Source organism: Pagrus major, chromosome 5, assembly GCF_040436345.1.
Source record: "Pagrus major chromosome 5, Pma_NU_1.0".
NCBI classification, from domain to species: Eukaryota; Metazoa; Chordata; class Actinopteri; order Spariformes; family Sparidae; genus Pagrus; species Pagrus major.
In genome coordinates, this window is record NC_133219.1 from 9,351,458 (window position 1) to 9,372,127 (window position 20,670).

At 40.7% G+C, this 20,670-nt stretch overlaps 1 protein-coding gene across 1 annotated transcript; it reads left to right on the forward strand.

The window, feature by feature from the left end:
• On the forward strand, window positions 1–19,008 carry gfpt1 (glutamine--fructose-6-phosphate transaminase 1). Its single transcript, XM_073465916.1, has 19 exons — window positions 1–58; window positions 3,039–3,146; window positions 3,663–3,770; window positions 3,900–4,025; window positions 5,004–5,062; window positions 5,148–5,282; window positions 5,371–5,432; window positions 5,516–5,595; window positions 5,689–5,797; window positions 5,926–6,089; window positions 7,844–7,939; window positions 8,342–8,439; window positions 8,642–8,762; window positions 9,165–9,322; window positions 12,891–13,005; window positions 13,427–13,554; window positions 13,880–14,047; window positions 14,709–14,870; window positions 17,171–19,008. The coding sequence occupies exons 1-19, from the start codon at window positions 52–54 to the stop codon at window positions 17,213–17,215; spliced, it is 2,049 nt and encodes a 682-aa protein (XP_073322017.1). The 5' UTR covers window positions 1–51; the 3' UTR covers window positions 17,216–19,008.
• Window positions 19,009–20,670: the final 1,662 nt, after the last annotated feature.

A 20,670-nucleotide genomic window follows, 5' to 3' on the forward strand; every position in this document is an offset into this window, starting at 1 on the left:
CAGGCGTTCCCAGCTACCCGAGTAGCTGCAATTGGCATCCAAACTGTAGACATGTGTGGTGAGTACTGAATGTATTTTACATTTATACTTTTCAACAGGAATTGTGTCTTATTCACCATTTTTCAGAATGGCGAATTGACCAATTCTTTAACACTGCTAGCATCGTTAGTGTAGGCTAAAGGTACAATTCAGCTGAAATTAGCTAGGGGTGGCTAACCGGAGTTAGCGAACATGAGCTGCTGATGCTGTTAGCTAGACAAACGTAAACCAAACAGTGTTTCATTTTACTGAACATCTTATCTGTGTGATTTGAAGTAGTAACGTTAAAATGACGTCCTGCTCTCTTCCTGTTAACGCCAGGCAGCGTACGTGCTTTGCGGTGACATTAATACGTCCATCTCGTAACTTTCCACTAATAGTTAAACCGTTGTCACCCTAGTTTGATGATAGCTCGTTAAAACACTTGGACCAACGACGAGTGAGTATTGACATTATGTCTAAAGTGGATTCTTCATATACTTCTGTACTTAAAAATTAAAGCCTGATTTGCCCATTGGTTAGAAGGAACATGCTGTCACTAACATCAAACTTTTACTGAGGAGGTACCCGGAAAATGATCTATTTCGAAATGTACCATCTAGCAGATACGCCTTTCTTTTATCTGACACTGCCCTTTATTCTCTTCCTTTAACACACTGACTGATAACCACAGACTCTCTGTTTCCCATCACTCTCACAACAATCTCAGCTCACCAATCAGACCAGATAGACTAGTTGTTATGCTTGGCAATAAACAAATACTTCTCTATTAATATATACTGAGAAAGCAACACGTCACCATGCTGTGGTTATTTTTTTACTCTTGTTAAACCTGCTTCTTAAGTCAAGGTGGATCTTTTTGCCCTCCTGTCCTTCACTGATTTGTTCCTTCACTGCCTTCCTCAATCACCTGCTGGTCTGAATGAATGCTCTGTTGAACCAGGGAGCCCTCTGGCTCTACATTTGCATTTTTCTGTCAGTGCTTAGCTGTGTACAAGGGCTGTATTTTATGCCTCCCCTTTGGCGATTAAAGGTGAAGCTCCTGTCCCTGTGAGTAACTAGCTGGATAAATATTGGTTTGGCTGTGGATGCCAAATATCTGCAAAAATAACGTCCTGATTGTTGCTGAAATTTGTCAGCTTAATGCTTAAGTCTTGATTTATGTGGTCCTGTTCTTGTGCCATTATAGTCAGTTTTGGAATTGAACGCATGGGAGTGTGAACATCTTCATGTGATGCTTGATAGTTTTATACAAGTATCTTGGACCAAAACATCTTGAATGAGATTTCTTATGTTTCTGGGACAGTCCCCTCCCTTCCCACCTCTTTCCTTTGAAGGAGATATCAGCTTGCCAAATACCAAGTCTATACACTCCATTGTCTCAAAGCCGGTCTTGCCACCCAAACCAAAAGCATTATCTGTTAGTACACTGCAGTAACCTCTCCTGTAAGACTTGTTTCTCAGGCGTCTACTCACCATAGCGTTTCAAAATAAAGAGGCCAGCCAGGTGCAGAGCTGAAAGAGAACAAATCATGAAAAAAGCAAATAAACAGCTTGCACACTGCAGGGCTCCAATATCCAGTTATTTAGTGTATTGAGGTGACTAGGACTGCAACGTTGATTTATTTACTTAATTATTCGATTAGGTGTTTGATCTATTAAATGGTGAAAAATGTTGATCAGTTCTAGGTGTTATATTGTGGGCAACTGGACTTGTTTCAGTTTCTCTAAGACGTTTCACCTCTCAGGAGTGAAACGTCTTCTGAAGATTTGTAAGTCATTCAGCCCCTCATCACCATCTTTGAAAGAGCACAAATTTGATCATAAAAACTTATTTCACATGAAATATTATTTTCAACTACCTACATGATCAGAATTTTTCAGTATAGCCTTACACATTGAAGGCAGGGATGATCTGACACAACAGATAAACATCAGCCTCTGCCATCTGTGAATGTCATCTTATTTGCAGATGGACCGATAGGAGAGAACATCAGTCGATTTATTGGTGTATCCCTCCCTTATTTGTTCCACTAGAGTTTTGACATGGTGTCCTAGATAGTAGAGGCTGACATCACTAAGTATTGCCTGTCCTACTTCTATAATGAGTTAATAACATATTTAGTCTTATCTTTGGTAAGTAGGTCAGGAATTTAACATTTCCATATATCAACTTCTGTTGGAATTGTACCCTGACAGTATGATTTGAATGTTTTTTTGTTGAATGTTTTTGTGAACATTTATAAAATATTTTAATCAGACGTAAATTACAAATTGAACAGAATAAATACAAGTTTTTTATTATTACAAATGTAATGAGTTTTGTCTGATGTAATGAATAACAGTTGAACACAGATTATTTTTTTGTTATTTTGCACAAATTTGTAGAATCATGATGTGTATATTAATGTATCAAAAAATATTTTTATTAATATTGTGATATTGATATCAGCTGTCATTCAGCACAGCCATTTTTGTTTCTTAATGGGTAACTCCACCAATTGTACACAGTAAAGTGTGTTTACAGGTCTTGGTGAGTACTACTGCATATGTGAAAAAAGTAGTTTAAAGTCTGCTGACGCTCCAGAGGAAGCTGCATCTGATAAATTCCCTCTAGTGATGTCAATCAGTGGCTAGGTTGCATTGTGGGTAATATGCAGCTTCCTCTCGAGCCACAAAAGGCTTTATGCTACTTTATTTACATAAGCCGTAGTACTCCCCAAGACCTATAAACACACTTTAATTAGTAAAATTGGTGAAGTTGAGCTTTTTAAATCCACATAGTGTGGCATGCACTCATTTGGGTGATACTAGGGCTGCACTGCTGCAAACATCGAGAGTCAGCTGCAGAACAGCGCTGAGTTAGCAGCTAATTTACACTGCCACATAGATTTTCCAGTCTAGCAGACATTTCAATCTGTGCTTTTCAGCTGCACTTCTAAGCTGACTTTTAAAGGACAAACATATCTGTGAATCTTAACATTTTTCTCCTCTCCCAGGAATCTTTGCCTATCTTAACTACCATGTGCCAAGGACTCGGCGTGAGATCCTTGAGATCCTCATCAAAGGTCTGCAGCGCCTGGAGTACAGAGGTTACGACTCAGCCGGTGAGAAACAAACTTATTTTTAATCAGGGGTCTTTCTTCCAGTGTACCCTCATTGTCCGCCTGCAGGAAAGTTATTCTGTTACCAGCAAGTTGCTGATAGTATTAACACTTTGTCCAGTATAATGTGAATGCAGCATAAGAATAGTATTATCAGTCACACTTGATGTTTATTTGGTCTGTAATGAGGTAGGAACACAAATTAGAACTGATGGTCACTGTGAATTATTGAACAGCCATTATCACCCTACAAGGTTAGACCTGCTGGACCATTAATGGAGCTAATTTACTTTATGTTAAGTCCATTTGTATTCAACACAGGTTTTAAAGTTTTTTTTCCATGCATTAGTTGAGTATAGCAGTATGTAATGTTGGACTTCTGTTCTGATATCAGACAAAAAACCCTAAAAATTACTTGCAAAGTGGTAAAAGCACTATTATGACTTTTAAGCTGTTGATACTGAGGGAATTGTGAATACTGCAGTTCTCATGATACTTATTATTCTTTAATTTTGTTAGGTGTGGGAATTGATGCCGGCAACGGCAAGGATTGGGAGTCAAATGCCAAGTCAATCCAACTGATCAAACAACGTGGAAAAGTGAAGGCTCTCGAAGAGGAGATCAACAGTAAGATGAGATGAATTTGTTCATTTGACAAGAATCAATTATTAACAAATGGAGCCTTGATTTCTCATGCTGTACACTGTAGTACAGCTGGGATACCTAATATTGTCTGTGTGTTTGTTTGACCTTTAGAACAGCAGGATATCGACCTGGACGTGGAGTTTGATGTTCACCTCGGCATCGCTCACACCCGCTGGGCCACTCATGGTGTTCCAAGCCCAGTTAACAGCCATCCACACAGATCCGACAAGACAAATGGTCAGTTTGTTTTAAAGATAGAAGGCTTATTCACTCCAGAGAGCTACAGCTAACGTTTGACCACGTCATTTACCACAAATCTGTTTTGTTTTCACCGGGGTGAAGGTTGCTTGATGTCTTAGGTTACATTCAGAATGCCAGCCCAGATCTATTTTTTGGCATTTTCAGATTAGAGCCTGACTGATACTAGATTTTTGGGGCCGATGCAGATACTGATATTAGGGAGTAAAAAAAATTGGATATCAATATATCTGATGATATACACACATTTTTTTCAAATCTGGTGACAAAGATATGTAACGGAGGCAGGATATTTCACAGTTTAACTGTACATTTTATTGTGTAAAATAACATCAGTGCACTGAAACGGGAAACTTTAATAATCTTAAATTATTCCAAGCATCTTTTCCTGCATTATAATGTCTAAAAAAAAAAGTCAGGCAACATGTACACTGATACTGATGTATCTGGGACAGGTCATTATCGGCGATATATCAGTCAGGTTCTAATCCACATTGCATCTATATTGATCTATTAAATTTATTGATTGATTTAGGTAGTCTGGACCCCAACAAAAACATGAAATGAAACCACATTTGGAGGTGGTTTGAAAAGCCTTCCAATCATATTTCCACTGACGTTCTCTTTCAAAGTGTCTGTTCTGTAACTTGCAACACGACACACAACAGCGACCTCATATCTAGAGTAATGGAAGGGCATCAGAGTGACTGAGCAGAATCTGTGACAACAGTCCATGGACAGTCACATTGAAACAAATTGTCTGTTCCGTGACTTGACAGCATACATAGTTGTTGACACCTACGTTGTTACCACAGTCAACCATGCACATAGGTTAGTGATGTGTGGACACAAAGATCTGGTCGGATTACTTGCAAATAACAGTCGGACACTCTGATCTGATTCGCCTGCAGTCTGAACAAAGCTTTAAAGTTAAAAGATTTTCTTTCTTGTCTGCAGAGTTCATTGTCATTCACAATGGAATCATCACCAACTACAAAGACCTGAGGAAATTCTTGGTGAGCAAATATCTTTCATCAACTATTCTATACATCTTTTCACCCTTATGACAGCAGACAGGAATAATTCTCCCTATTTCCACAGGAGAGCAAAGGTTACGAGTTTGAGTCAGAGACTGACACAGAGAGCATCGCCAAGCTGGTGAAATACATGTACGACAACCGGGAGAGTGATGACATCAGTTTCGCTACACTGGTGGAACGGGTGACCCAGCAGCTGGTAAGAACCTCCTCATGCACACGGCTGCTTCTGAAGTGATCAGCCGATAAAAGAGTCCGTCTGATGTGTCTGTTCTTCCACATGCCAGGAGGGAGCTTTCGCCCTGGTCTTCAAGAGTGTCCACTACCCTGGAGAGGCCGTTGGCACTAGGTACACTCACACTGATGCTGTCAAACTGTTGTTACTTAATGCAGATTAAGGTATTGTTGGCTCATATGAATGTTGCTGTGCAGGAGGGGAAGTCCCCTGCTGATGGGAGTGAGGAGTGATCACAAGCTGTCCACAGATCATATTCCTGTCCTCTACCGCTCTTGTAGGTTCAGATTTCTGTTTATAGTCTCATTTGTTTTCATGTGATTGCGTAATAGTGACTGAGGCCTAGTATTCTTTCTTTTTTTATTCTCAGCTGGTAAAGACAAGAAGTCCTGCGGTACCCTGCCCAGGGCAGACCAGGACACTTGCCTGTTCCCTGTGGATGAGAAGGCTGTGGAGTACTACTTTGCCTCTGATGCGAGGTGAGCAGATATCTATGTCTTTCACAGCGTCCAAACATTCTCCATTAAACACAGTTCCCAGTCCAACATGTCTCAGCTTTATCTGTGGAATGTGAATCCAATGGCTTGATGTTCTCCCGTCACGACAGCGCGGTGATCGAGCACACAAACCGTGTGATCTTCCTGGAGGATGACGATGTGGCTGCTGTGTCGGAAGGCCGGCTGTCCATCCACAGGATGAAGCGGAAGACCGGAGACTATCCAGCCCGTGCCATCCAGACCCTGCAGATGGAGCTACAGCAGATCATGAAGGGTGAGTGGAAGGTCCGCTCTTGTTCTCTTCGTTTTCTCCCCATCATTCAGTCCCCCTGGATATATATGCAAGTAAATCATCAGTGCACTGCCTTGTAATTGTATACTGAACCCTGTTATTATTGAGTAAATCTTAATGGAGGACTGGCTGCTTATATAGCTGAACTGGCCTTTAACGTCCAGCCCTGAAGCTATTCTTGTTATCACCCAAATAGTTACAACTCTGCTGGGTCAGTTGCATCCCCCAGGGAAGCCATTAAAGTGAGCCCTGAGTTCCAGGACTTCATCACCCTCACCTTTTCTCCTTTGTGCCTTAGTTTGTAGTAGAACAATGAAGCATTTTGTAGTGTTGATTTTAGCTTTGTTCCCCAGCACACAGGATTTGACATTAAACATTAACAAAGCCTGATGAGTCCTTAGTGTAAATTTCAGCTTTAATATGATAGTATTGACCTTTGCATCAGATGAACAATATTCAGCATTTTGACAAATATGTCTAATTGCTTCCTTGTCGAGAGGTAGATCAGAAGATTGACTCGCATCTCTCAAATCTGCTTTAACAAGTTATGTCTGTATAACAAAAACATGTTTAATAAGAACAATTTGCTTTTTAAGGGGTGGTTGTGTGCCAGAGTGTTTCTTGGCTGGTGCTAGCGGTCAGGCTACTAGTGGAGACTTTAAGAAGTTACTGGTCCCTGCCAAGAAATGATCAGGCACATAACCCCCATAAAACAATGAATTGTTGATTTTACACGTTCAGATTAAACAAACAAGATATAATGTGTGAATAAGTGAGCTTTAGAGGTGCTGGAAGGTGAGAGAGCTAGCCAGGCTAGCTGTTACCCCCTTGTTTCCTGTCTTTTAAATTGGTTCTTTATCCGACCAACATTTCATAAAAAAAAGATATTACTATCATATATGACAAACGAGCAGGAAATCTTATTTGAGAATCTGGAACATGCAAATATTTGGCATTTTGCTCAAACAATTGTTGCAGCTCTAAAGGGGACCAAATGTACAGTATAGGTCTAATTTAAAATTGTTGCCATCATCCTTCTGCTATGTCCTTAAGTTAGGGGACTTGGCACCATTAAAGCTAAAAGACAACACTTAAACTTTAATTCCATATTTCTCTGCTGCAATAACTTGTATTCTTTTAGTCTGTACATTTTTGTATTTCCTACCTCTCCACTGACTCTTCCTCAGTAATCCAGCAGAGGGCAGAGGTAAACTGATGTTGGCTGGTCTCTACATTCCTTTGTGGTCCTGTCATTACTCAGCCTCTCTCCTCCGTTTCAGTTTCTGGAGCCTTTCTGCTGAATAACCTAATTTGCGTGACCCAAATTGCTGTCAGAGGCAGGCTGACAAATGCTCGCATATTTCACCGTCACAGTTTATTGTTGATGGAAAAACACTATCTCCCCTGATGTCTCATTTTTGTTTTTCCTTCATTTATAGGGGCAACCTACCCTGTGGCTTTAAATCTGTTAATAAAGCAACAAAAGACAGTAACTCCCATTTCCAGGAAGGCCTGATTATCAGTAAAACATTGTAAAGAGTTTTCTTACTCCTCCAGGAGGCTGTGGTTTTCATTTTCAGGTACTTACTGTGTGTCAGCAAGACCCTTCTCAGACAGTCTCAAGTGGGCTCACACTTTATAAAAAGTCCATCACGGTGTTCTTAAGAGGCATTATTTATTTTATTTTTTTTAACTAGTATTGGAAATGTTCCCTGATTTCTGATCCTCCACCCCAGGCAACTACAGCTCCTTCATGCAGAAGGAGATCTTTGAGCAGCCAGAGTCTGTGGTCAACACCATGAGAGGGAGAATCAACTTTGATAACAACACAGGTCTGACTAGTTTTCCCAGTAGAGCATTCATGTAATAACACACCTGTAAATGCACAATTTTCTACTCTGTTTCTTCATGCATTTTGCTCAAAAACATGTCTTCAGTTCACGATTGCTAAAAAGGAAAGCACATAAGAACACATTATTTATGTATGCATGTCATAATAATCTTAGTTTTATAACATTTAAAATCCAAGCTTTTTCTCATTGTGCTTGAATTTTTTAACAGAATTGTAATAATGTAAAAAAGCAAGATATGTGTATGCATATATAATAAACTTGTCAGTGGTAGTTGTTAAAACATTCTTTCTCACCACTCTTATGAGCTGTTTGTGGCCTTTTTTTAATGAGGTGGAAAATAATGAGGCAGAATGATTGATTAGCTGTCTGGTTTGTTTTCAGTGATTCTGGGTGGACTGAAGGACCACATCAAAGAGATCCAGAGGTGTCGGCGACTTATTCTTATTGCCTGCGGCACCAGCTACCATGCCGGGGTGGCGGTGAGTAGCCACCAACTGAATGCTTTTTCTTCTTTGGTGTAAATGCACAAAATGGAAACACATCTGAGTCCATCAGCCTAGTTGGAAATGTCTGCGTTGTGGACACAGGTGTGAGGTCTGTGTGCTGGCACATTCTCTGCTCTGAGCTCGACTGGCTTGTTTTAACAGAATGATTCTGAGCAGTGCTCTGTTGCTTTCCCAGACCCGCCAGGTCCTGGAGGAGCTGACCGAGCTGCCTGTCATGGTGGAGCTGGCCAGTGACTTTCTGGACAGGAACACTCCTGTCTTCAGAGACGACGTCTGCTTCTTCATCAGTCAGTCAGGTGGGGATGCCGGTGCCATCTGGACTTGATCAAGTTGCACATTCCCCATTTGTCCTCCACTTTCCATCCCTGGGAGCCACTTTGGTTTTTCCTGATTTATCTCTTCTTACACTCAGCTTGAGTCCTAACAAATTGTAAAGACTTGTGCAGTTGAGTTTTCTGTATCTTTACTGCTCTGCTGCAGTCTTGTGACTGTGTGTGGGTTTTTTTCAGTGGGTGATATTTATTTTTTGCAACTGTGTGGTATTTCTGTGGTGGTCTTTCTCTGAAGCTGTTTCAAATCCACACCCTGTGTGGTGCAGACGCTGTTTCCTAACAAACTAATAAATCTGAGTCATTTAATTGTCACAACTGTCACATTGCGTCAACTGTTATGTTTTTCCATCCCTGCCAATCCTCCAGGGGAGACTGCTGACAGCCTCATGGCCCTGCGCTACTGTAAGGAGAGGGGAGCTCTGACTGTGGGCATTACCAACACAGTGGGCAGCTCCATCTCAAGGGAGACCGACTGCGGAGTCCACATCAATGCCGGGCCTGAGGTCGGAGTAGCCAGTACCAAGGTGAGTCGACAATGTTTTTACCACAAGACACATTTATTGTCTAATAGACACTCGGGGACTGAAACGTGACACATGTGAACTGTTTCTGTGTCAGGAGAAATTTATGTCTGGGGAAATATTGACAGTATCCATATCTATACACATTTTTCAGTTCTTAAGGGTTGGGTCATAAAAAAAATGTAATATAGCTTATTTTCCTCCTTTGTAGACTGCTGCCTTGAATACATTTCATAACTCTTGTGCCTGAAAATGTAACAGTAAATTACAATAATCCAAACTTTCTTATTTAATTAGAACAAAAGTCATTAGTTGATCAACAGAAAATAAATTGTCAACAAATTTGTTCAAGTTGGTTTTTAATGCGAAAATGCCCAAAATTCCTTTGATCCAGCTTCTCAAATAATAATGTGCTGGATTTCTCAGTCTGGCCTACGGAGCTTATCACGGTCGTTCTAGACAATGCTCATGGTTCCACCAGCCACGCCACGGCAAGTTTCAGAAGCGTCCCAGAAGCAGCTCTCCTCTCCGCTCTACTCCACAGAGAATATGCGCCAAGTCTATTTTTGACAGAAATGGACAGACTGTTGGAAAGAGCAGATTGAGCCAGACAGGAAGTCAGACACAGGAGTAGCATAGAGCTTCCGGTCAATTTTCAAAATAAAACACCCTGTGCAGACTCGGGCTCCACAACACAACAATAAAACAACAATCAGAACAATAAACACGCAGACAAACAATGAAACTAACACAATCTGAGCAAGTCAGCAATATCAAGCAGGCATGATGCTCAGCCTCTGATACACCTCAGTGCGGTATGAATCCATTTTCAGGACAGAATAAAACAGCTTTGCACATGTGAGGTAACAGACGCCCAGTGTAATCAAAGCGTTAGGCTCTTAGAAATTGTGATGGACATTTTCACAATATTTATAAGACACTTTATAGACAAAAGGTATCCTTGACCTTCATTTTTCACCAAAGGATGGTTTCCAATACAAAACAGACCAGTTGATGACAGTTCAATGGGATGTAAACAGCCAGCAGAGTTTTTAATGTACTTTATGTACTGCTAAATGTCTGCATTTTATAGACCAAATAACTAATAAGTTAATCAAGAAAAATATTCAAAAAAGTAACCGGTAAATAAAATAATGGCTAGTTGCAGTCTAGATGTGCCCAAGTTAGAAGAAACACAGTTTCTTATATTTTGGGTGAACTGACCCTTTATAAACTGAGCTCAAAGAATCTGTACATAAACTTGTTGCATCATCGCATAAATGAACCCGACGCCCACTGACAGTGAATGAAACCCAGATGAAAACTCCATTGTGAGTCCGGCCCCACCTCTTGGAAGCTGACATTTTCCTCCGGGAGGTGAAGAAGCCTGATATTCTCATCTCAACTCATGTAAAGCTAGGATCATTTGGTTTTCTGATTCCACCCCCACTTACCTTTGCCAGGTTGGACTTGGAGCAGAGGACTAGTAGAGCCTCAGCTAGCGAGGAGAGAGTGGAGCAGGTCCCTCCATGGCCCAGCCCTTGGGCTTGGCTCAGTGACTCTCGAGCTGCTCCAAAGCTCCAGAGCACGCCTCAGAGACGCCATCATTTACTGCTTGGCTGGCTGGGCCACGTCTCCACACCCAGCTCAACCAAATGCTGCACAACCTAGCTCATCAAATCACTGGAGAACATGTATTGCACCCAACTGCAAAATGACTCCAAATTCGTTGACTTGGCCTCTATTTTCTTTGTTTCATGCTAATTTGAGGTTTTTTTGTGGATTGGAAAAGAGGAAAACAGCTTTTTTCCAGTTCCTCTGATCATAACCAAGATTTATGGAATGAATTGAGACTTGAGACAAAATAGTTTGCTGCTATCAAATGGCAAATCTTTCTGGCAGGTCAGCTGACAGTAAATGGAAGAAGACTGCCTTTATGAATTATCTAACAGTATCCAATAGGGTTGTAAAGTTTGTTTTCGAGTCCACAAGACAATCCAGTTCGTGCCTCAGCTGTATGTAGATTTGCAGGCATAAAACACAAAACAGTGGATGACGTGAACACAGAAAAACACCACAGTTTACTCTGTGGATTCAATATATTGCCATAGCACAGACTGTCAGAGTTTTGATGAGCTGTGGTTAGCGTGCTGTCAGGGGGGAAAAAAACAGTGTAAAGGTTTTACAGCTATTTTCTTGGCCCAGACACTGGCATTTCTGAGTCTGCAGGGTCCTGTGAAATGACTTGGCTTCACCCCGAGCCCTGATTAAATCTCCCAAATGGGCATGGAAGGCCTCCAAACGTGCGTAGAGATGAAGGAACTGGGAGGGAGTGGGCGGTGATGACGGCAGGCATCGATTCTCAGATGTGCTGTGGTTGCGAGCAGTGACATTTCCAGAGCGATCAGAGAGCGTGCTCTCTGTTGTGATGTGTGTTCACAAAGTTTTCCAGGATGAGCAGTGCTGACTTTACTGAGCTCAGCTGCATGCATTTTAATGCTGCTTGGCGTGTACTAAAACCCACCTCTCCTTCCATTTCTCATCTGGTGCAGATTATTGCTGGAGTTCACTCTTAAAACAGGGAGGCAGGAAGCACAGACACAAGACTTGACTGAACGAGAGGCTCAAGTCAGGATCTTGGAAAACTTGAAAAATGTCTTTAATAAACAGCTCACAAGAAGAATAATGCACTGTCCAGTGGTAGTTTCGTGACGATTTCTAGGCTCATGCACGCGTCTTCAGAGAGCTGTTTTCTTTATAAATCTGTGGATAAAAAGAAGAATTTGGGATATCATTATATCTTGATATGGCAAAGTTGTCTTTTCCTGGTTTTAAAGGCTGCATTACAGTAAAGTGATGTCATTTTCTGTTCCCTTTGTTCTAATACTAACACAAAACCAACATGAAAGACCCATTTGTGACTAAGAAAAACTGTGTGTCACTTATGTCTCGGCCAAAAAGCTGCACTTTGAACACACTACAAAGACTATAGCCTACGACTAAATACATGAGAGAAAATACCTCTCCATACCACTACCACTGTATTTGTCATTCAAAAAGGGAAAATTGGAGGGCTCTGGACTGTGGAAAGAGGAATTGTTGTTATGATAAAGCATCTTTATTTGACTGCACTCTCACTAATTTAGCCACTTCTCATCGTGAAAAGTTGCAAATGGCACTGGGGCGAGGAGGCGGATGAAACGGTGCTAATGGGGTGAAAACATGGACACTACAGTGACAGGCTCAAATGGCTTCTGTTTCTACACCCTACATCAACAGCCCTGAACTTTGGCAAATGTTGGGGCCCTAGCCCACTTAGTGTTTATGTCCACATTACTGATTGTTCATCAAAAGGGTTAGTGCCAATATTCCTATAATATTGTCACAATCGAGGTATTTGGTCAAAATTGATTTTGTTACCCAGTCCTATTACTTATGAAGTGCTCTTTAGGAGATATATATTGTGTATTGCAATATTATTTAATGGCCATACCACCCAGACCTTAATTGAAAATAAAAAAGTGAATCACAGAACATAATTAACACATACATTCGTTTTTCTCCCTTGCAGGCATACACTAGCCAGTTTGTGGCCCTGATCATGTTTGCGCTCCTGATGTGCGACGACAGGATTTCCATGCAGCCCAGACGTCGTGAGATAATCCAGGGCCTGAGAGTGCTTCCAGGTAAATCAATTCACCAGTGTTCAGGTTCAGTCAGGGAGATTCTTATCACATGTGAGATTAAAACGTATAGGGATGGAAAACCAGCCCTCAGGGCAGAGATCAAGAACATCCAAAGCCAGTTTTGGTTTCGTTCAAACAATCCTCTTGGAAGAGGAAGCAAAGTGATGAGAGAGAGGAGGGGGCAGCCGAGCCATTGGCTATAGGCCTTCGCATGCTTCTTTTGATCTAAAGCATATGATGGCATGTCCCTAATGGTAAACTAATGAGGAATGTCTGGCTACTCCCTGCCCTACATTGTGAGTCCATGTGACAGTTGCAGCATGTTGTTTTTCAACACTATGCATGTTATTACATTTTACTGCTCCCACTTTCCAAAACATCCTCTGTTATATCTGATTTTCTGTTCTGTTTGTTGTGTTAGATCTGATTAAGGAGGTCCTCAGTTTGGATGATGAGATCCAGAAGCTGGCGACCGAGCTGTACCAGCAGAAGAGTGTGCTAATCATGGGCAGAGGCTACCACTATGCTACATGCCTAGAGGGAGCACTGGTGAGCAACTACAACTTCCTCTTTTCAGCCAGCTCTGTCTGAATATTTCTATCTTCTGGTGTGAGAATGATTAAAACAGCTCTTATTTTATACACCAGTAATGAGCCAAGTGTCTCTGGAGAGCTTCATAGAAGTAAAACCAGACTGCCGAAAATATTTTACCATTTTTCTCTGCAAAACCAAAAAAGGTTTCTGCAGGGATCTTTATTATAGAAATTGTCTCTGACCATTCATCTCACTCCTTATTTGAATAATAAAATACTGTATTAAGCAACCATAACAATGCAATGACTGCAACATAAACTTTGATTTTCATCCCATGTAGAAAATCAAGGAAATCACGTACATGCATTCAGAGGGTATCCTGGCTGGAGAGCTAAAACACGGCCCGCTGGCCCTGGTGGATAAACTGATGCCGGTCATCATGATCATCATGAGAGACCACACCTACGTCAAATGTCAGAACGCCCTGCAGCAAGTTGTAGCCCGCCAGGTAAGAACTACACACATCCCTTCTCCTCCTCCTCCTCCTCCTATCTTGAAAAGTTAACATTTTTAGGACAAATTAAGGCAATATGTTTAAGATTGTAATTACTTCAGAGAAAGATGATATCCTGTTATTGGTTTTGTTGTAATGTTTGTTGTTTTTCCCCTTAAATTATGGTCCTGTTGCATGACTTACTGACCCTGCAGATTGTTTCTTCACTCACTGAAATGGTCAGGAAACACTTTGTTTCCCATGTTGAAAAATAACCTTCGATGCTATACAAATGTACATTACATTGTGGAAACTGACTGAGTAAACTCATTTGAATTTTTGTTTTTACAAGTAAATTTTCCTTTACTTTTGTGCCGTCACTGAACCAGAACATCTGAAGTTTCTTATCTTCTCCCTGAACATTTGATGATAGCAGTACATTTTGCATGTTAGGTTAATTTTCACAGTTCTGTCTGTGCCACACCTCTGATCCTTCATCCCAAAAAATACAAGGGAGGGGTCAGTTCAGCGTGACATCATCCCTGTTGGTAATCTGCAGCAGATGTGTTTAAGAGGTGTGAAGATCAACCGAGAAAAGAGGGGAAGAAAAGCAGGTAGTTTTCAGATTTGCGATGAGGATCACACTGACGGATGACTTGCTTTGTTTGACTTACAGGGCCGCCCCATCGTGATCTGTGACAAAGACGATTACGAGACTATCAAGAACTCCAGCCGCGTCATCAATGTGCCTCACTGTGTGGATTGCCTGCAGGGCGTCCTGAGCGTCATCCCGCTGCAGCTGCTGTCCTTCCACCTGGCCGTCCTCCGAGGTTACGACGTAAGTGCCGTCCCTTCAGGCTCAACTGTTTTGCCAGATGAGATTTATTACCTCATCTGTCAGTTAAGCCACAAAAATACAGTAAAATATCAGTTTCTCACCATCTGCAGTCATCTTTCTAGCTAAAAAAATCAGTATCGCCAATTTGCTAGTGTTGACACATACTGTTCACTGTGGAAAATATTCATAATAGGACAATCCAAGTTGATAAAGTAAAGCTGAGAACAATAAGTTGGACATTCACAGCGGAATGTGCATGTTTTTTGCATCAAGCTCAGTGTCCCTGATTATCTGGCTGTGTAACCCTCGACTGCTCAGAAGGCAAAGGCGCTGAGAACAAAGACATAGACAACATGCCGTTTTTATATGAGCAGGTCATGGTGTTTCTTCCCCCAATTTCGAGTAAACCTCCTTATTTCAGAACACTGGGGTGAATGTGATAGTGAGGATTATAATTACATGTAAAAACCTCTGTCTCTGCACAAATTCAGACATCAGATAACACAAAAACCTGTTGGCACCGACTGTCACCATTATGAATGTTTTCAGTATTATTTTTTCTTTCTCCATTGTAAGGAGTGTCTGCAGTGTCTTTTAAAACAGGGTTCCAGGTTCCCTAGAAAGTGGATCTGAGAAACTTTATGAATTTGAGGAAACAATCAAGGTGTTGACAGTTTGTGAAAATGAACATAAATCGATAAGGGCCCGATCGATAACGGATTTCTGGGGCTGATACTGATATTAAGGAGGAAAAAAATTCAGAAATTGATGTATCTGCCAGTATTCTTATATGCACAGAAGTTATAGATAAATACACAGTTTTTGCAATGGCCCCTTAAATGTGGTTGTCAAACACTTGTGAATTAATGGAGGCAGAACATTTCAGCTTAACAATATGCTTTTTTGTTTAAAATGACATCAGCGCACTGAAACAAACTCCACTGGGAATTTAATAATTATAAATTAACCCAAAGCATCTTTTTCTGTATTATGTTCTGTAAAAAAACCAAAAAAAACCAAGTTTTCATATTGCCTATTTTCTGACAACATATACACCGATACCGATAAATCTGTGATAGGCCAATATCAGCCATTATATTGGTCGGGCTCTATAATAGATATGCCTCGTTGAAAGTGCTTGAATTTGTATATTTTGTTCAAGAATAGATTTTGAAGTTCTTTTGATATATTTTTTTAATTGTTGTCTGTGAGCCTCTGTAAAGCCTGCTAGTTCTATCCGCTTGTTCTTGATGAGGAAACGATTATGGGTGATACTTAAGGTGCTTGGTGGAAAGTATCATAATAACTGACACACTGTCGGCACTTTAAAGGCTTTGGAATTCTTAGCTATGTGAGCTAAGCAATAATATCACTGTTAGTTATACTCGATCAATAAAGTCACTAACCCAGATCTTTATGAATGAATGTTACACAGTACCAAACGCTCTAAGAGTAAGGATTACTGTCCTGTTAGCATGGAAACCGCGTCCAGTTAAGTGACTGGTTGCAACGAATGCTGCACCCAGAATTTGTGCAAGGTATTATGAGGCTAGGAACAAGAATAGGGTAGTTAACTACATATTGCCATATTGGGTCCTTGAACTTGAGGGAATTGGGCCAGAAAAGAATATGATGTTTAAGAAGGTGTGGGAATTGTTTAAAATTTTACAAAGTTGATAAATCAATTTAGCAAAAATGAAGACCCTTTTTAAAAGGCATTTTCTAAAAGGCACCCGAACCCTAACATGTTTTTTGTCCACATGAAATAGTTCTTGAAATTTGTTATTTGGGTCTTGAATAACTCTTGAATTTTATGTCAGCAAAGGGTTGGAATATCTGTTGTACCTTTTGTATACTTGACTGGCTTTGCTGTATTGCAGGATGTCAAAGGTCAGCTGAAGTACCGCATGTAAAAATAGCCAGTGTTGATGCTGCTTTTGGAGCACTTTACTTCAGAGAGATGTCCTGACAGCACGGCCCAGTTAGCTCTTGCTATTAAGTCAATAAATATTCACAGCCATGCCAAACTGCGCCGCTGTTCTGACAGAGAAGCAAACATTTATGTCCACACAGCTCCATCTCACGCCCACGCTCCCCTTTTTTTAAAAGTATGTCCAAGTATCTGAAGTCTGTGTGATGAGAAAATGTTCCGGCCAAGGATTTGCTGCTGCCATATCACTGGCTCACACATTGAAGTGTTTGTTATGATTTGGGTTAAATCATATTCGATATTTACTTGATGCCCATTTGAATAACTGTTGTTTGTCGTGCAGTGAATGACCTTTACTATTTGATTGCAGGTGGACTGTCCAAGAAACCTGGCCAAGTCAGTGACGGTAGAGTGAACCACACCATTCATCACTTAACAACAAAAGCCTGGCAGACACACATTGAAACAGACAGCGAGGGAGCATCTGAACGCAGAAAACCAAGAGAAGACGTGTCCCGTTTGTGTGTCTGTTTCTGGCTCTTTTTAATGCAATCTTTTACTCAACAGTTGTGTATCTCACTGTTGCATATTATCTGTATCTGTCTGTTTTTCTCAGAAACCTTTGGCATCATCGTAGTATTATTGTTAGAGAAGTTGTTTTGTCCGTGGTGGCGAGGTCTGGGCTGGCACTGACATGATCCTCATTACTCTCTGGGTTTGTGAAGCCGTAGCAACTGACAGTGACCGTTTATTCACATTCACACTCAAAACGTGTCTACATTTGTGCTGATTAGTCTCACTGGGAGCATCTAGGGCTGAAAACTGTTGAAGACAGAAGTTGGGATTTAAAGACCTCACTGGCTCTTTTTTTTTTTCTTTTGTGCAATGATTTGTAGTTTAGTTGGGATATTTTTCTTTGGCAGCTAATCATCTGAAGTGTCTTCACTCCGCAGTTGAAGTAAACGACAGTCTTAATTCATTCCAAGCCACAGGTCACCGCTTCATAATTGCAGTGCAGTTTGCCAATTTTGGCTCTGTTTCTCTCTTGGACTTTCTTCTGAGGACACATAACTTAGATCACAGAAAAAGCTTGTGAATACACTACTGTGTAAAATCTTCTTGGGCAGGTCATAAAAGCTTGTTCTCGTATATAAACTTAGTGTTTCAGATTTCAGACTTGGTTAACGAGAATGTGCCTCGTTTACTTTTTGTCTTGTTACCATACGCTGCTTCTACTTACCATTTGCTTTTGAATGTGTTTGTGCACAACTTGGTGTTTAAACTCTCATTGCTTCTCTGCTCAAAAGAGAGACCTTACTGCTGATTTCAGGTCTCCAGTTTACATTTGAACTAGAAACTGAAGCAATTAAAGTTGGATGAAGTTACTGACCTGAAGTAGACGTGTTACCCAGTGTCCAGCCCACGCCCTGCCACCATGACTGCTGCAATATTGGGACCATTTGAAGCTAAATTTTCTTTCTTTTTTTGGTTACATTTGTTTTATTTTCTTCTAGAAAAAAAAGGAATTTTCTTTTATTGAAGTTACTTTTTGATTTGAAATGTGAATGTTACTGTCATTTGAAATGTCCTGTCAAACCAAAAATCTCTACAATGGCTTTGGCAGTTGTAAACCAAAACATATATATATATTTTATATGTTCATCCTGTATTGTTTTTGTAGCCAAACATGTACTGATGCTGGTAGATTGTGTGCTGTGAAGATGCTTCAAGGCCTAAAGGGAGCACATATAGTTGTATGACAGTATGTCAGACTGTAAACGCTAGAAAGTCAGATGCCAGCTGTATGTGTGTATGATCCCCAAATGTCTGTTTCGAAAGCCAAGGAGAGAGTGATATCATACACATACAGTTGTGTAGTGAAGAAGTAGGAGCTGCTAGTTTCTTTTAGGCTATCACCTTTTAGGTTTTAAGATATCTATCTTGCTTTTGCAATCAAGCCTTAACTCGATTTTTGCTTTTTTATTTTCCCCCCAAAACATTGAGCTTCTCCTGAGCCAGTGAATGGGTTTGAAAACTGGACAACGTTGTTACAGGTACTTTTGTAACCTATATACACTAGATTTTGATTTCTTGACTGTAGGCATTGACAGAGGAAGCTGCACTGAATCTGAGCAACATCTGTTGGGTTACTGAGGGAGTGGGGGCACTATTTATTAGTGGAACTGATGCAATAAAGTGTCAACTAGTTCCCCTTTTAGGTGTCTGATCATTTGATGAAAAAGATGCAGTTGTTCAGGACGTACAGCAATTCATCAATCATCCCCTCATAAACAATGACATCGAGTCAAATAAAACAAAGAAAAGGAAGAACAATAACAAGAAGAAATACTGACAAAGTAAAAGCAGTCACAACAGGCTAGTAACGGAGCCAAAGCTGTTAAAAAACATCAGGTAATTTGATAAAATCATGTAAATTAACATTAAATTACAAAAAAATTCTAAAACCTTGCAAAATAATTGGACGTAAACTAAGATTAGTCATGTAAAATGGTTATAGTTAAGATAATGTGAATGGTAATAAAATACAATTATTTAAAACAATTACAACCTGGGGTTAGGAGGTTTAAGATTACATTTCTAAAATGGCTAAAGGGTGTAAGAGTATTGATTTTAATTAGGTGCTGTGGTTTATTACAGGAATCAAGGGTGCTAAATATAAAAGAACGGACCTAACTTGTGGAACATAAAGCATGCCAATGAGCTGTCATCTGTCTGCTCTCTCTGCAGCTCATTTGATGTGAAGTATCTTCTGCTGTGCAGAGGATTATGGGTCAGGATAGCCAATGAAGCATGCTGGCTTGCATGCTGCAAAAAGCGAGCAGATGTATTTGAACATCCTGATATTTTTGTTATGACCAGCCAAGTTTTTGTTAACTTTTGGGGTCGTGGACCTGAAACGCTCGAAGGAATTGAATAAAGCTAACACTCATTTATGCTGAAAAAACAGTTGGATGCAAATCTCGGAAGGTCGAAAGTCTCTTTTGCCTGATAATTTCAGGAGTAAACACTGTTATCAGCTCATATTCTGGGCTGTTTTGACTAAAACATTTTGAATTTCATGAATCTTAAACTTATTCATGCTGAAAAAACAGGTTTCTTCTCAAATTCCGGCCTCCACCGTTGACTTGAATGCAGCGTATGCATTGGGACAAAACCTAATCTTTTACACTATATAGTATGGTAGTACAGATATCGGAGGGCAGCACCGCATATCCTGACAATTATGACAAACATTGTGCTTAGTCTGATCAGCAAATATTTCACAATTATTTTATTAACATTAAAAACACTAGAAATCCAGTCATCAACTTACATTCGGTCTGATATTAAAAGTTTACAAATAATTTATGGTTGGTTTTCTGTACATTATATACAAAGAGCTCAGGTTCAAGAGACATTCAGGGGCTGTATCCCAAACGATTCCAAGTACCTGCGTGGAGTAACCAGTCACAGTCTCTGTAAGGTTGGCAGTAATGGCCTGATGCATCCACATTAAGTCATAATGGAGACACTGGGTCTGAAGTCGCTGCACAGAGTGACAGGGCTGATAGTGCCACATGGATGAGGGTCATGCAAATAGACAGTGAACAGCGGCAGAGTGCAGGTACAGCAAGCAACACCGACTTTAACCACTTCACAGAGCAGCTGCTGCTTCTGGAGCTCTGTGATGAGGGCCAGGTGGAGCAGCTTGGGTGTCCCCGTTGGTCCAGCTCCTCTCGTGAGAAGAGCACACCTGCCAGCGTGCGCCTGAGGAATGCATTCAGCCTCAGCATGGTGGAAAGGTAGAGAGCTAGACTGTTGGTGAAAGCGAGCGCAATACTCAGGAGGATTTCATTGCACTGACTAACA

Excerpts from the sequence above, each read along its gene's own strand:
- gfpt1 (XM_073465916.1), top strand. Across the intron at positions 8,440-8,641 it reads GCTACCATGCCGGGGTGGCG|ACCCGCCAGGTCCTGGAGGA; the intron begins GTGAGTAGCCAC and ends TTGCTTTCCCAG. Across the intron at positions 13,006-13,426 it reads GGGCCTGAGAGTGCTTCCAG|ATCTGATTAAGGAGGTCCTC; the intron begins GTAAATCAATTC and ends TTGTTGTGTTAG.